The sequence below is a fragment of the Danio rerio genome, chromosome 6 (genome assembly GCF_052040795.2).
Source record: "Danio rerio strain M-AB ecotype USA chromosome 6, GRCz13ab, whole genome shotgun sequence".
Classification (NCBI taxonomy): domain Eukaryota; kingdom Metazoa; phylum Chordata; class Actinopteri; order Cypriniformes; family Danionidae; genus Danio; species Danio rerio.
In genome coordinates this window covers 61,022,501-61,036,819 of record NC_141026.1, presented here as the reverse complement: position 1 = coordinate 61,036,819, position 14,319 = coordinate 61,022,501, and the positions used below count along the sequence as shown (strand labels likewise).

At 41.8% G+C, this 14,319-nt stretch overlaps 1 protein-coding gene across 10 annotated transcripts in view; it reads right to left on the bottom strand.

Annotated features, from left to right (window-relative positions):
• Positions 1 to 14,319, bottom strand: part of arhgap9 (Rho GTPase activating protein 9) — a 99,964-nt gene that overhangs the window by 35,755 nt on the left and 49,890 nt on the right. For 8 of the 10 annotated variants that reach the window (XM_087258183.2, XM_087258177.2, XM_087258179.2 and 5 more), the window contains 7 exons: positions 14,046 to 14,204; positions 13,574 to 13,642; positions 12,041 to 12,102; positions 10,093 to 10,180; positions 5,873 to 5,968; positions 4,834 to 4,932; positions 3,430 to 3,547 (listed from right to left, as the gene is read on the bottom strand). In XM_087258183.2, coding sequence (XP_087114309.1) covers positions 3,430 to 3,547; positions 4,834 to 4,932; positions 5,873 to 5,968; positions 10,093 to 10,180; positions 12,041 to 12,102; positions 13,574 to 13,642; positions 14,046 to 14,204 — 691 coding nt within the window. The other 2 variants (XR_015494313.2, XM_087258184.2) reach the window with 2 other exon arrangements.

Genomic DNA, 14,319 nt, shown 5'->3' with positions numbered 1-14,319 from the left:
CAGTGAACGCAAACTGCCGTAGTTTATTAAAGACGCAAACCTCTCACTGCACGTCAGCTGCACCTTCCGCAGACCTCCTCATTCCTGCAGCATGAGAGCTTTATGATTGTTTATGAGCGTCAAAAGTGGCGGATCTGTCCGGTGAAATATCTGACTGCGTGTCCCCGCATCCCTAAGGACTGTTTGGCGAAATATTTGACTGCATGTCACTGCATATCAAACCACTGACACGATATAACTGGAGAAATCTCCACTGTGCTGCTGAGTGAGAGAGCGCTTCTCACTGAACAGCACAGCAGCGATGACGTAAGCGTGGGCATGGTTCAGATAGCATAGTGTGAGTACGCCCTTATACTAAAACTCAGATGGCAGTTTTTATTTCTACTACTACTAGTGAAGATTTAGAAAAACTTGTTGATGCTTTTATCAGCAGCAGGGTGGATTACTGTAATGGACTCCTCACTGGTCTTCCTAAAAAGACAGTCAGACAGTTGCAGCTCATCCAGAACGCTGCAGCCAGAATTCTAACCAGAACCAGGAAATCAGAGCACATCACAGCTGTCCTCAGGTCTCTACACTGGCTGCCAGTTACATTCAGAATAGATTTTAAAGTATTATTACTGGTCTATAAATCACTAAATGGCCTAGGACCTAAATACATCACAGATATGCTCACTGAATACAAACTCAACAGATCACTCAGATCTTTAGGATTATATAAACTAGAAGTTCCAAGAGTTCAGTCAAAGCAGGGTGAATCTGCCTTCAGCCACTACGCCCCTCACTGCTGGAATCAGCTTCCAGAAATGATCAGATGTGCTCCAACATTAGGCACATTCAAATCAAGACTGAACACACATCTGTTTAGCTGTGCCTTTACTGAATGAGCACTGTGCAGCGTCCGACAGATTGCACTATTATGTTTTTCTCTTCTTCTTCATTCTTTATATCACATTTTACCTGTTTTTATGTTTTGTTTTGTTTTTACGCATTTTTATTATTTGTTTTTATTTTTATTTTACTTGTTTCTTTTATTCTTGTTTATGTAAAGCACTTTGAATTGCCATTGTGTATGAAATGTGCTATATAAATAAACTTGCCTTGCCTTGCCTAATAAGCACTGCCCACTAATTTGTGTATTTAATTGAGTGCCAGCTGCAGAAGTCAAGTTTTTTTTTTATGAACGACACAGCAATGGCGAGTTCTCATTAAAGAGAAAATACCCCGAACTTTGTCCTGTTTGTTTCTTCTTTAATTCACAACACTAGTTAAGCCTTTAAATGTCACTTTCAGCTGAATAAATACTACAGTAGTATCTTGAAAAATATCTACACTGTAAAACCCAAAAAGTGAAGGTAACTCTCAAACTAGAGGTCTGCTTTCCGAATAAAGAGCGGGAGCGGTCGGTAACGGGTTTAATCTGGGACGGGAGCAGGCCGTCTAACAATATCGCTCCCGACTCCCGAGCGTGCACGCGTATGTATGTGTGTAAATGAAATAGCACGATGCTGTGTTTAGCTTGTTAGTTGCTGTGTGTGTATGTGTGTGCGCACGCGCGCGAATGAGAGAGAGAGAGCTTTGCCTGTGTGTGTGTTTATACAGACAGCTTGTTATAGGCTGTCTGGACTCTGTATAGATGGTTGGTTTTCGATTTCTTTCTCCTCCCCGCTCTTTAGCAGGATCGGGCGCGGCGGGTAGATAACGGGGCGGGTCGGGCAGCAGGACAACAAATGCTGAATGTAAGCGGGAGCGGTCGGGCTCGGGCTAAAACCTGGCGGGTGCAGGTGGCAGCGGGATTCAAAATTTAGTCCTGCGCAGGTCTCTAACTCAAACCATTTAAGGAAACCGATTGCAAAAAAGCATTTAAGCTCAAAAACTAATCCTAATGAGTTCTGTGAACTTAATCCATTTGAGTAAATGAAGTAATTTGAGCACAGTAAAACCCAATAAATGATAAGAACTCAAACCAACTGAGTACAGTAGACCCAATATGTTAAGGCAACTCCAACCGCTTGAGGAAACCGATTGATCCAAACCATTCAGTTAAAAACTAATCTATATGAGTACTGTGAACTTACTCCATTTAAGTTGAAGTAATGAGGTATTTAATGAACTCATAACCTTCAGCACTGAGTTCAAAACTCTTTTCAAATGAGTAGAATTAACTTTCAGTCAGTTTTGAGTTAACGACACTCATTTCATTTCATAAAGTGGACTGTTGGGTTTTACAGTGTAGTCAAATATTATGTACTGTCAGAAATGAGTTATTAAAACTATCATGATTAGAAACGTGTTGAACAAATCTGCTCTCTGATAAACAGAATCTGGGGAAAGAATATACAGAAGGGTGAATAATTCTGACTTTAACAGTATATAATAAGAATATTGAGCTGTTTTATGGCTGATAAAGGCCTGTTCACTCTTAAGTAAAATAACTAATAAATATTTTTTTTCACCTACATGTCTCACAGTCTGCTTTGCAGAAACTAAATCTTGGCTCTCTCTTAACTTCCTCAAATTAAATAGTTTAAAAACGGAGGTTTTGCTTGTTGGGACCAAATCAACACTCTCCAAAACTGACAGCTTTTCTCTTTCTATTGATGACTGTTCTATTGATCCCTCCAAACAGGTTACCGCCCCATTCAGCTTCATTGCTTGACTGAAGGCGTGTCTGAAGTTGGGGCTGACGCGATCGTCATAGCAGCGTCAGCCAATGAAATTCAGTCAGCAATAGGCCACTGTCTATCTGGTGTATTTGCATACAGCAATCTGATTGGCTGACGCTTCAGTTGGCACTGGAAAAGTTGAACTAGTCCCAACTTCTGCAGCGAGCAACGGCTCTAAAGCGGTGCCGACGGATCTACAATGCAGTTCGGCAACGCCTGACGTCACTCATTCAAAGTGAATGGGAAGCATTGGCGCTGAAGCCCCGTATGAATGGGGTGCAAGAGTCTGGGGGTCATCCTTGACAGCACCCTATGTTTTGATTCTCACATCAAAACATCGGTCTGCTTACTTCCACCTACGTAACATTAACCGTCTCCGCCATTCTCTTACCCCTCACTCCTCCCTCCACTTGTCTTTTCTCTGCTCGTCTATCGTCTATGGGCAATAGAGCATTCACTACCACCCGCCATCAGAAACATTGACTCCCTCACACAAATCAAATCAAGACTCAAAGCCCAGTTATATGAGATGGTGTTTAATACTTAATCAAATAATTTATCTGCGATATTCATGTGTATATATTTGTTTAATTGAATGGTCTCCTTGAGTTGCCAGAAAGGTGCCTTTAAATAAAATGTATTATCATTATTCTACATTTCCAAGCAGTTTATCCAAAACCTAAACACTTTCAGTGCTTGAAGACACTAGATTTAGCATTTTTAAGTATTTCCAGCACCAGTATAAACCCTGGGTCAGACTTACGTGAGGCCTTGATTCCTCCGCGCACCTCGTCCTCGTCTCCGCTGTGATCCAACAACTCGACAGACCCGGCTCTCCTCAGAGAATACAGCAGCACATTATCCAGAGGGTTCTCTTTGTCCTGCACAGCGCATTAGCAAACATCCCAGCAGACACGTTTAGCATCTGACTTTTCACTGATCAAAATGGCGGTAAAAAATGGTATCTAGGCAGTTGCTAAGGTGTTGTAGGTGGTTGCTATACTGTCGCTTGGGTGTTTTGAGTGGTGTCTAGGTGGTTGCTAAAGTGTTGCAATGTGGTTGCTTGGGTGATCTAGTGAGTTACTAGGCTGTTGCTATAGCTGAGGTGTTTTGAGTGGTTACTAGGCTGTTGTTATGGTGTTGTAGGTGGTTACTAAGCTGTAGCTTGGATGTATTGAGTGGTTTCTAGGTGGTTGCTAAGGTGTTGCAATGTGGTTAGGCTGTTCTGGGTCATTGCTACACTGTTGCTGTATCTAAGGTGTTCTGGGTCGTTACTAGGCAGTTGCTAAGGTGTTGTGGGTGGTTACAATGCAGTTGCTTGTGTGTTTTGATTGGTTTCTAGGTGGTTGCTAAGGTTTTGCTATGTTATTGCTGGTTTAAAGCAGGTGGTTGCTAGGCTGTTCTGGGCCATTGGTAGTCTGTTGCTGTAGCTGAGGTGTTTTGAGTGGTTACTAGGCTGTTGATATGGTGTTGTAGGTGGTTACTAAGCTGTTGCTTGGGTGTTTTGAGTGGTTTCTAGGTGGTTGCTAAAGTGTTGCAATGTGGTTGCTTGGGTAATCCAGGTGGTTGCTAGGCTGTTCTGGGTCATTGCTAAACTGTTGCTGTATCTAAGGTGTTCTGGGTGGTTACTAGGCAGTAGCTTAGGCACTTTGAATGATTGCTAGGTGGTTGCTAAGGTGTTGCAGTGTGGTTGCTTGGGTAATCCAGATGGTTGCTAAGCTGTTCTGGGCCATTGCTAGGCTGTTGCTGTAGCTAAGGTGTTCTGGTTTGTTAATAGGTTGTTGATGTTGTGTTGAAGGTGGTTACTTAGCTGTTGCTTGGATGGTTTGAGTGGTTTCTAGGTGGTTGCTAAGGTGTTGCAATGTGGTTGTTTGGGTGATCTAGGTCATTGCTACACTGTTGCTGTAGCTAAGGTTGTCTAGGTGGTTTCTATGCAGTTTGCTTGGTAGTTCTGAGTGGTTGCTAAGGGTGTCCAGTACTTTTCATTTGTGTGTGTGTGTGTGTGTGTGTGTGCGCGCACGTGTGTGTGTGTGTGTGTGTTTGATAGAGATTGTGTGCATGCCTAAGAAAGAAAGTGTGTGTGTGTGTGTGTGTGTGTGTGTGTGTGTGTGTGTGCGCGTGTACATGTGTGTGTGTGATGTTTTATTTTTATTTTTTTGAGTCTCACCAGTCTGTCGATGACGTTCTGGATGGTTCTGTACCATTCTCTAATGAGGGAGTCCGTCTCCGACTGCAGCAAGAACTCATTTCCTGTTATCGTCCTCAACTATGTGACCATAAAACACACACAAAACTTCTTCAACATTTAAATTTATAACAGAGGAAGTAAAGGAGGAACTACAAGCTGAATGTTACCACCACACATTAGCACACACATATAGTAGCACACAAACACTGATTCATTATTAATATAGTATCTGTTGCTTTCTTTAATTTTAGTTTCGTTGCATGATCGTTACATGACTCTCTGGAATACTAAATTCTGATTGGTCGATCACAAAACTGCAAAAGCAATCAATTTAACACAGGCTCAACTGGATAATACCAATCTAATCTACATTACAATATGACAATATATATATGACACAGGACCAGAACACCAGTCATAAGTGAAATCGAGATTTACACATTACCTACATGTTGATTAAATAAGCCTTCAACTGATTTCTGGAGTGCAATATTTGGCAGAGATGCAACTATTTCAATATTTAAAGCCCAAATTAAGGGGGTGGCATGGTGGCCCAGTGGTTAGCACTGTGGAGTCACAGCAAGAAGGTTGCTGGTTAGAGTTCTGGCTGGACCATTTGGCATTTCTGTGAGGAGTTTGCATGTTCTCCCTGTGTTGACGTGGGTTTCCTCCGGGTGCTCTGGTTTCTCCCACAGTCCAAACACATGCGCTATAGGGGAATTGATGAACTAAATTGTATAATTGTGATGTATAAGTGTGTATGGGTGTTTTCCAGTACTGGGTTGCAGCTTGTACTGTATATATACATATTAGATCAGTGTTTCGTGTCTAATAGCTAGTTTTGAGGCCAGTAGCTGTGTAATAATCAGGATAATGTACATCCAGCTGGTTGTTATTGGCTTCAGTCTTCTACAACAGCTGCTGATATTCCTGTCAGGTTTCATTCAGCTGGATGTACATTACCCCACATACATTTGAGCTTATTTGAAGTCTTTGTGTCTTTGTGTCTCTAAGTCACCTTAAAGACGTTTTTTTTGCTAGACAGATCATTGGCCCACTGAAGCTGAGCTCCTCTCAGATCCACGCTGCTCTCTGGACGACTGTTCCCCGGTTTCTGCATATAAACACAATTGAAGTTACAATTATTAGCCCTTCTGAATTATTAGCAACAGTTCATCTTTACTTCTCTAGCGCTTTTACAGTGTTGATTGTGTCGCAGCAGCTAAACACAGGAGTTCTAGTAAATGTAAACAGTGTACAGGCCCGGCGCTAGGGGGGGGGGGGGGGCAAAGGGTGGCATTGCCCCCTCAGAAAGAGTTTGTGAGCATTGCCCCCTCAGAAAGAGTTTGTGCCCCCTCAGTTTTCATAAGGGATTGTTCACTCAAACTGAAAATTCTCTCTGTCATTAATTATTAACACTCCCGTCGTTCCAACCTTAAGAACACACATTTAAATATTTTAAAATATATGACATAGCAATTGAATTATGAAAATTGTGAGATTAAAGCTAGTCCTATAGTTCAGAGATCCGGTCCCCGCGTCAGGTCTGGTGCGCCCGTAAATAGCCTTTAAAACGCGCACACGGCGATGGAGGCGCACTCAACTCACAAGGGAGAAATTGGGTGACATGATAGGAGCAGCTTAATTCATTACTTGTTTTGTTTAACTAATTATTTAAACACAACTCTCTTGAGCTCTAAAAGGAAAAAACACATAAGAAATTTGCTGTAAAATTAATTTTAGCAGAGACGCAACTGCCAGTCATTTATTAGTTATTCGGGAAGATGTAGCCTAATAAAAATGTTCTAATAAAAATAAATAGTTTACTGCACAGTCGCACAGTCTGCTACACTATAAATAATATTTTAATTTATTTATTAATATTATCATTAATATTATTACAATTAAGCTAAAATTGACAAAACGCAGAACCCTTTGAAAGTTTGCTTTCATTTTGCTAAAAAGTGCACTTTTACAGTTGTGTAGAGAAACATCCCATTATGCAGCAGCAGTCAAGGTATAACACATAATAAATGCCTTTTGCGTTTAAAGATGATCGCCCTGCGAAGTCAAGTTTGCAGTGTTATAAATGGAATAGGTATAGTGCTTAAGTGGATTTACCGCGGATCAACCGAGAAATCTCGTGCGCTGCAGGTAGGCAGAATGATAATCTTGTAAAAATATGTAGTTTAGGCTATACTGCTATTTGCTCATCCAAAATTAAACAACATAAAATATATTGTAGATCTATTTTAAGAGCTAAAATACAACATATCGAGTTTGTTTTGACTTGTAACTCATGGCCCTTAAATGAAAATAACCTGAAAACAAGCTATTAAAAAAGGCTCAATAAATAAAATAATTAATAAATAAAATGACGGGTAGGCCAGTAACCTAATGGTTTATGATGGTTTACAATATATCACGAAAAAAGCACACTTATGATAGCCTAAGATAAATCTTTGTTTTTACATTTAAAATGATTAAAAAAGTTATATAGCATATTGAGTTGCGTGTTGTCCGTGCCAAAATTTAACCAATTTCCACGGTAATAACTGTGAATTTTAGCATCTTTTTTAGGTATTTTTCGGGCTACACTAATGCTTTAAAATGTAACTAAGTAATTGTTTTAAATGATATTAAATTGTAACATTTAGCTTTTCCCTAAAAATGATGTTAAGCTGATTTCACTATATTTATTAACCGGTTAAATGAATAGTCTGATCGTGGGTCAGCTTGCATGTGTGGACATAATTTGACGTCTTTACCTAAAACTTTAAACATTCATAGGGCTGTTATTTGAAATAAAACGGAAATAAGGAGAATATCATATGATTTAAAGCACTCGTTTGGCACTGAAGCCATGATCCGTCTGCATTAATAAGCGGTATGCATTACCATCGTTAATAAAATTCGTAATAGCGAAACTGCATATTGTTATTACTATTAAAACGTAGCCTATATTACTGCCTTAGGTCAGTAACTTAGGCAGTAATGCAAAGTAATAATAAATGTGAATAAATAGCCTAAATGAAAGAAACAAAAGACCAAAATCAGTCACCAGGTCTAGTGCCCCCCTATGGATTTAAAGTGCCCCCTCAGTTTTGACATCCTGGCGCCGGGCCTGACAGTGTAGTTCAGGTTTCAGAGTTGAGCTTCGGTTTAGCTCAGTTCAGTGTGGTTTAATTTTCACAGCTGAAAGTCCAACCACTGAAGAGCAAATCCATCCATGCGCAGCTCCACAAGCACCAAACAGTGGCGACAGTGAAGGAACAAACTTCACCAACTGACCAAAGTGGAGGAAAAAAACGTGGAGAGAAACCAGACTTAGTTCTCCTCTGGCCAAACGTCTTGTGCAGAGCTGCAGTCTAGGCGCCGGAGGCTGGAGAACGCTGGACGTCCACGGTGAAGAAGCTGCAGGTGTGAGTAAGGCACCAGCATGTGATCATGCTGGCCTACGGGATCAATGCGGAGACTCGTCTGTCACTGGGGTCTTTCAGGAATCAGTCTCTCCACTCCTCATGACCACCACAGCATCAGCTCAGGATACGGCCTGGTCCAGGATTACGTCCCATTCACGCAAGGCGTCAGCTTCAACGCTTCCCATTCACTTTGAATGGGTGATGTCAGGCGTTGACAAACTGCATTGTGGATCCGTCGGCGGAAGCGTCAGCCAATCGGATCGCTGTATGCAAATACACCAGCTCAGGCAGTGGCCTATTGCTGACTAATTTCATTGGCTGATGCTGCTGTAATGATCGGGTCAGCCCCAACTTCAGACACGCACCCTGTCAAGCGTTGACACTGAAGCCCCGTATGAACGGGGTGTTATGGAGACCTCTAGAAGTCCTCTATGGTTGGCATCATCTCTTTGTATCTGTTGATCCTTGAGGTTTATAGCCTCCCTGTATTTTTTCCCCAGTTTCTGTTTATTGTTAAGATTTTTTTCCAATACATTTCTAATCATGATCATTTTAATAACTCGTTTCTAATAACTGATTTATTTTGTCTTTGCCATGATGACAGCACATAATATTAGACCAGGGTTTTTCAAAGTCTAAGACAGTGGGCCTCCCTTTTGACACAACCATCCATTGGCGCCCCCCTCCTCCCAAACACGCACACACACACACACACACACACACACACACACACACACACACACACACACACACACACACACACACACACACACACACCCATATATATATATATATATATAAACATATACAGTATATATAAAGACTCAGACTGTTAACTCACTTTTATCATCATTTGCATGAAAGTGCAATTATTTACAGAGTAATAATAAGTATTTTAATATAACGTTTTTAAAACTAGAATGATTGTTCAATATGAATAGAACAGATCCAAAAACTGTCCATCCCAGTCAAAACAGTCGAAGTTTAGCGGGTCTCATGCTGTCATTAGCCAAAATATCTTGACAAACCACACATAAAGGTCGTGGTTCATTAGCTGGTCCTGTCCACGTAAATCCTAAACTCAAATACTGATCATCATATCGTCGTCTTTTGGGTTTAAGCCCTGAACTTGAAGGCTTTGAATCGGGGGGTCTCAGAAACCGATCCATTGTATTAGCAGGCATATACCTGTATTGGCGGGCTTGACAAACAGAAGCAAATTCACAGCTATGGCCTTCTGGGTAAATAAGGTTTTCTTATTTTTGACGTATTATTTTTTTTAGCTTTGTTTAATCAAAACGTTTAAATATAATAAGAAATACATGTAATAATTAAACTTAATAATTATATTTTTATTATATAATATTTTTTCCCGCGCCTCCCCTGACATGCTCTGGCGCCCCCCAGGGGAGGCGCGCCTCACACTTTGAAAACCCCTGTATTAGACTATATATTTTTCAAAATCTTCTATACAGCTTAAAGAGACATTTAAAGGCTTAACTAGGGTAATTAGGGTAAAGTTAGAGTAATTAGGCAAGTCATTGTATAACTGAAGACAATCCAACACTAATATTGCTTTAAAAGCCTAATAATATTAACATTACAATGGGTTTAAAACAATTAAAAACTGCTTTTATTCTAGCCCAAATAAAACTTTCTCCAGAAGAAAAAACATTACAGGAAATACTGTGAACAATTCCTGAATCTGTTCAACATCATTTGGGAAATATTTGAACAAGAAATTACAGGAGGGCGAATATTTCTGACTTCAGCCGCATATTTGAAGTAATGCAGAGATATTCCCTGTTATTCTCACCCAGCTCTCAGGATTCTGGCTTTTTGGGTCTTTGAAGAACACCAGACTGTTTCCCACCAGAACCACCCACGACGGGTTCCAGTTTTTCCTGAAAACACACACAATGTTAAAGACGTCATTTTTGCTTCAGGTATGATCATAATAAACATTAATGTATAGTAATAAACATTCTGTCATTCAAAATCATGTTTTTATTATTATTCAATGGCCTAAAATACACTCACCGGCCACTTTATTAGGTACACCTGTCCAACTGCTTGTTAACACAAATGTCTAATCAGCCAATCACATGGCAGCAGCTCACTGCATTTAGGCATGTAGACATGGTCAAGACGATCTGCTGCAGGTCAAACTGAGCATCAGAATATGGAAGAAAGGGGATTTAGGTGACTTTGAATGTGGCATGGTTGTTGGTGTCAGACGGGCTGCTCTGAGTATTTCAGAAACTGCTGATCTACTAGGATTTTCACGCACAACCATCTCTAGGGTTTACAGAGAATTCTCTGACAAAGAGGAAATATACAGTGAGCGGCAGTTCTGTGGGCGCAAATGCCTTGTTGATGAGGTCAGAGGAGAATGGCCAGACTGGTTCCAGCTGATAGAAAGGCAACAGTAACTCAAATAAGCACTCGCTACAACCGAGCTCTGCAGAAGAGCATCTCTGAACACACAACACGTCCAACCTTGAGGCGGATGGGCTACAGCAGCAGAAGAGCACACCGGGTGCCGCTCCTGTCAGCTAAGAACAGGAAACTGAGGCTACAATTCACACAGACTCACCAAAACTGCACAATAGAAGATTGGAGAAACGTTGCTGCTCTGATGAGTCTCCATTTCTGCTGACACATTCAGATGCTGGGTCAGAATTTGGAGTCAACAAAATAAGCATGGATCATCCTACCTTGTATCAGCGGTTCAGGCTGGTGGTGGTGGTGTAATGGTGTGGGGGAGATTTTCTTTGGGTCCATTAGTACCAATTGAGCATCAACGCCACAGCCTACCTGAGTATTGCTGCTGACCATGTCCATCCCTTTATGAGCACAGTGTCTCCATCTTCTGATGGCTACTTCCAGCAGGATAACGCAGCATGTCATAAAGCTCAATCATCTCAGACTGGTTTCTTGAACATGACGATGAGTTCACTGTACTCAAATGGCCTCCACAGTCACCAGAGCTCAATCCAATAGAGCAGCTTTGGCATGTGGTGGAACGGGAGATTGTCATCATGGATGTGCAGCCGACAAATCTGCAGCAACTGTGTGATGCTATCATGACAATATGGAGCAAAATCTCTGAGGAATATTTCCAGTAGCTTGTTGAATCTATGACATGAAGGATTAAGGCAGATCTGAAGGCAAACGGGGTCCAACCCGGTAATAGTAAGGTGTACCGAATAAAGTGGCCAGTGAGTGTAACTGAACTGCTTAAAGTTTTGAGCATTTCTAAACTTCACTATGTGTAGTTGTTTTTTCTGATAACATGGAAATCGTGTCAGTGTTGTACCAGAATACACCACATTTCTTCTGCACTGTATCTCTGCATTTGATCGTGCCTTAAGACGCTGTTTTTCTGTAGAAATGGACTAATTCTGGCTGTAATCTCCAACCGTCTGTGGTGACTCTTATAATCACAATCAAGAGTGTGTTTAAGGCCAAGGTGTGTGCAAGAATGAGGTAGTGAGGGTGTGTAAGAGAGAAAGAGCGTGTGTATATGAGAAAGAAAAAGTTTAAGAGTGTGTGAGGGTCTGTGTGTGTGAGAGAAAAAAATAGTGTGTTTGCATGTCTATGTACATGTGCATGTGTATGTGTGTGTGTGTGTGCATGTATGTGTGTGTGTATATGTGTGCATGTGTGTGTACCTGCAAGTGCATGTGTATATGTCCGTGTTTATGTGTCTGTGTGGGTGTATGTGTATGTGTGTGTGTGTGTATGTGTGTAGATAAGCTCACCTCAGTTTCCTGCCTCCTTCTGCTATCTTGGTTTTGTTGAGCAGGCCGGCCTTCTCCAGTTCCTGCACACACACACACACACACACAATGGGTCAATGTTGGTCTTTAGTGTAAACCAGTGGTGCACAAGCTTGGTTCTGGAGGGCTGGTGTCCTGCAAAGTTTAGTTCCAACCCCAATCAGACACACCTGGGCTAGCTAATAAAGCTCTTACTAGGCTTTATAGAAACATCCATGCAGGTGTGTTGAGGCAAGTTGGAGCTAAAATCTGCAGGACACCAGCCCTCCAGGACCAAGTTTCCTAAAAAAAAAAAGTGGTCGTCGTGGGCCAGTTGAATGGCCCCCAGAGTCTCCCGATCTGATCCGCTTAGACTTTTATCTTTGGGGTCATCTGATGGCAATTGTCTATGGTGTGAAGATACAAGATGTGCAGCACCTGAAACTGTGGATACTGGAAGCCTGTGCTGGCATTTCTCCTGCGGTGTTGCTATCAGTGTGTGAAGAGTGGGAGAAGAGGGTTGCATTGATAATCCAACACAATGGGCCAAACTTGTAAATAACTCATGACAGAATAAAGTTAAGTCAAAACCAAGCACACCCTTGCTTTTCTTGTGAAATTCCCAATAAGTTTGATGTGTCACATGACCCTCTTCCTAATGAAAAAAACAAAAGGTGGATCCAAGATGGCCGACTTCAAAATGGCCACCATGGTCACCACCCATCTTGAAAAGTTTGCCCCCTCACTTATACTAATGTGCCTCAAACAGGACGCTAATATCCCCAACCATTCCCATTTTATTAGGGTGTATCCATATAAATGGCCCACCCTGTACTAAAACCTGAGTGAAGTTTATTTATAAACCAATTTCGAGAGGATCATGTGCTTATGATTGTTCTCAGCTGGTCCCACATCAGTTCATGACTGATTATCCAATCAGATGATTCCTAACTATAAATACCCAGAGTTCTCTTATCTCAATATCTTAGTCTTGAAGAATCCCCCCTTTACCCACCCCTACTCCCCCTCCTTTCCAGAAGGGCAGCACAGCGGCCCAGCGATTAGCACTGTTGCCTCACAGCAAGAATGTCTCCTGTTAGACAAAAGTCCCTTCTAAACCAGACGACATTTCTGTGTGGAGTTTGCTCGTTCTTCCTGTGCTCGCGTGGGTTTTCCCCGGGTTCTCCGGTTTCCTCCCACAGTCCAAAAAACATGCAACCTAAAGACATTGAATGTACCAAATGGATATCATAGCCTTAGCAAGTACGCCTCTCCTCAGCCATCCTATATCTGCCATCAGCCAGAGATAAGGTGGGGGGAGTTCATCAAGATCTACCTGAGCTCAAACTCCCCTCTCGCCTTGCAAATGGGGGGGAGCCCAAAACTCGAGGATCTCATTAGCTCAGGCCTCTCTCCTGGGACAGCATGCCAAAGAAGCTCTATAATCAATCATCAGCTAAGTGTGAACTCTTGATATGAAACTAAAATATGAAGGGAAGTATATAAGGTGAAGTGCGATGGATTAAATGAGCTCACCGGCGTCACTCCTTCGCTGTCGGGTGAGCTGTCTGATGACGGTGGCTCCACCACCACCCTGTAGTCCGACTGCATGGAAAATATGACACAGTGTGCAAAATATTACAAACACATGCTTTATTAATGCCTGACATGATTTAGTTGCCTATGATCACTTCCTTCCAGCATCTTTTCTGTGCTACTGTCCCTTTAAATAACCACCGAATTGAAGCAAACAGTTCAACATTTTTAGACCTCCATTTGCATGTTCTCACTGTGTTTGGCAGTCCAAACACAAGTGCTACAGGGGTAGTGTATGAATCTGTGTGTGAATGAGTGTGTTTCCCAGTACTGGGTTGCAGCTGGAAGGGCATCCACTGTGTAAAACATATGCTGGAATAGTTGGCGGTTCATTCCACTGTGGAGACCCCTGATGAATAAGGGACCATCTGAAAATGAAGAGATGATGTGTGTGTCTGTGTGTGTCTCTCACCTGGCCGTTTGTAGCAGTTCTCTGTGACGGCAGGATCATGGAGTAGGAGTGGCTTATGTGAGCCATGCCACCTGACAAGGCGGAGTTTCTGCGGGGTGTGTCATCAAACATGCTGGAGGCGGAGCTTAGCGCATCAGAGGAGGCCGCACGTTGCATACTCTGCGCACACATACACACTTCAGGTTAGACATTCAATTATATGTGATATGTACAGTGCTCAGCATAAATGAGCAAACTCCCTTTCAATAAATTAATATTTCTATCCACTTCTCAG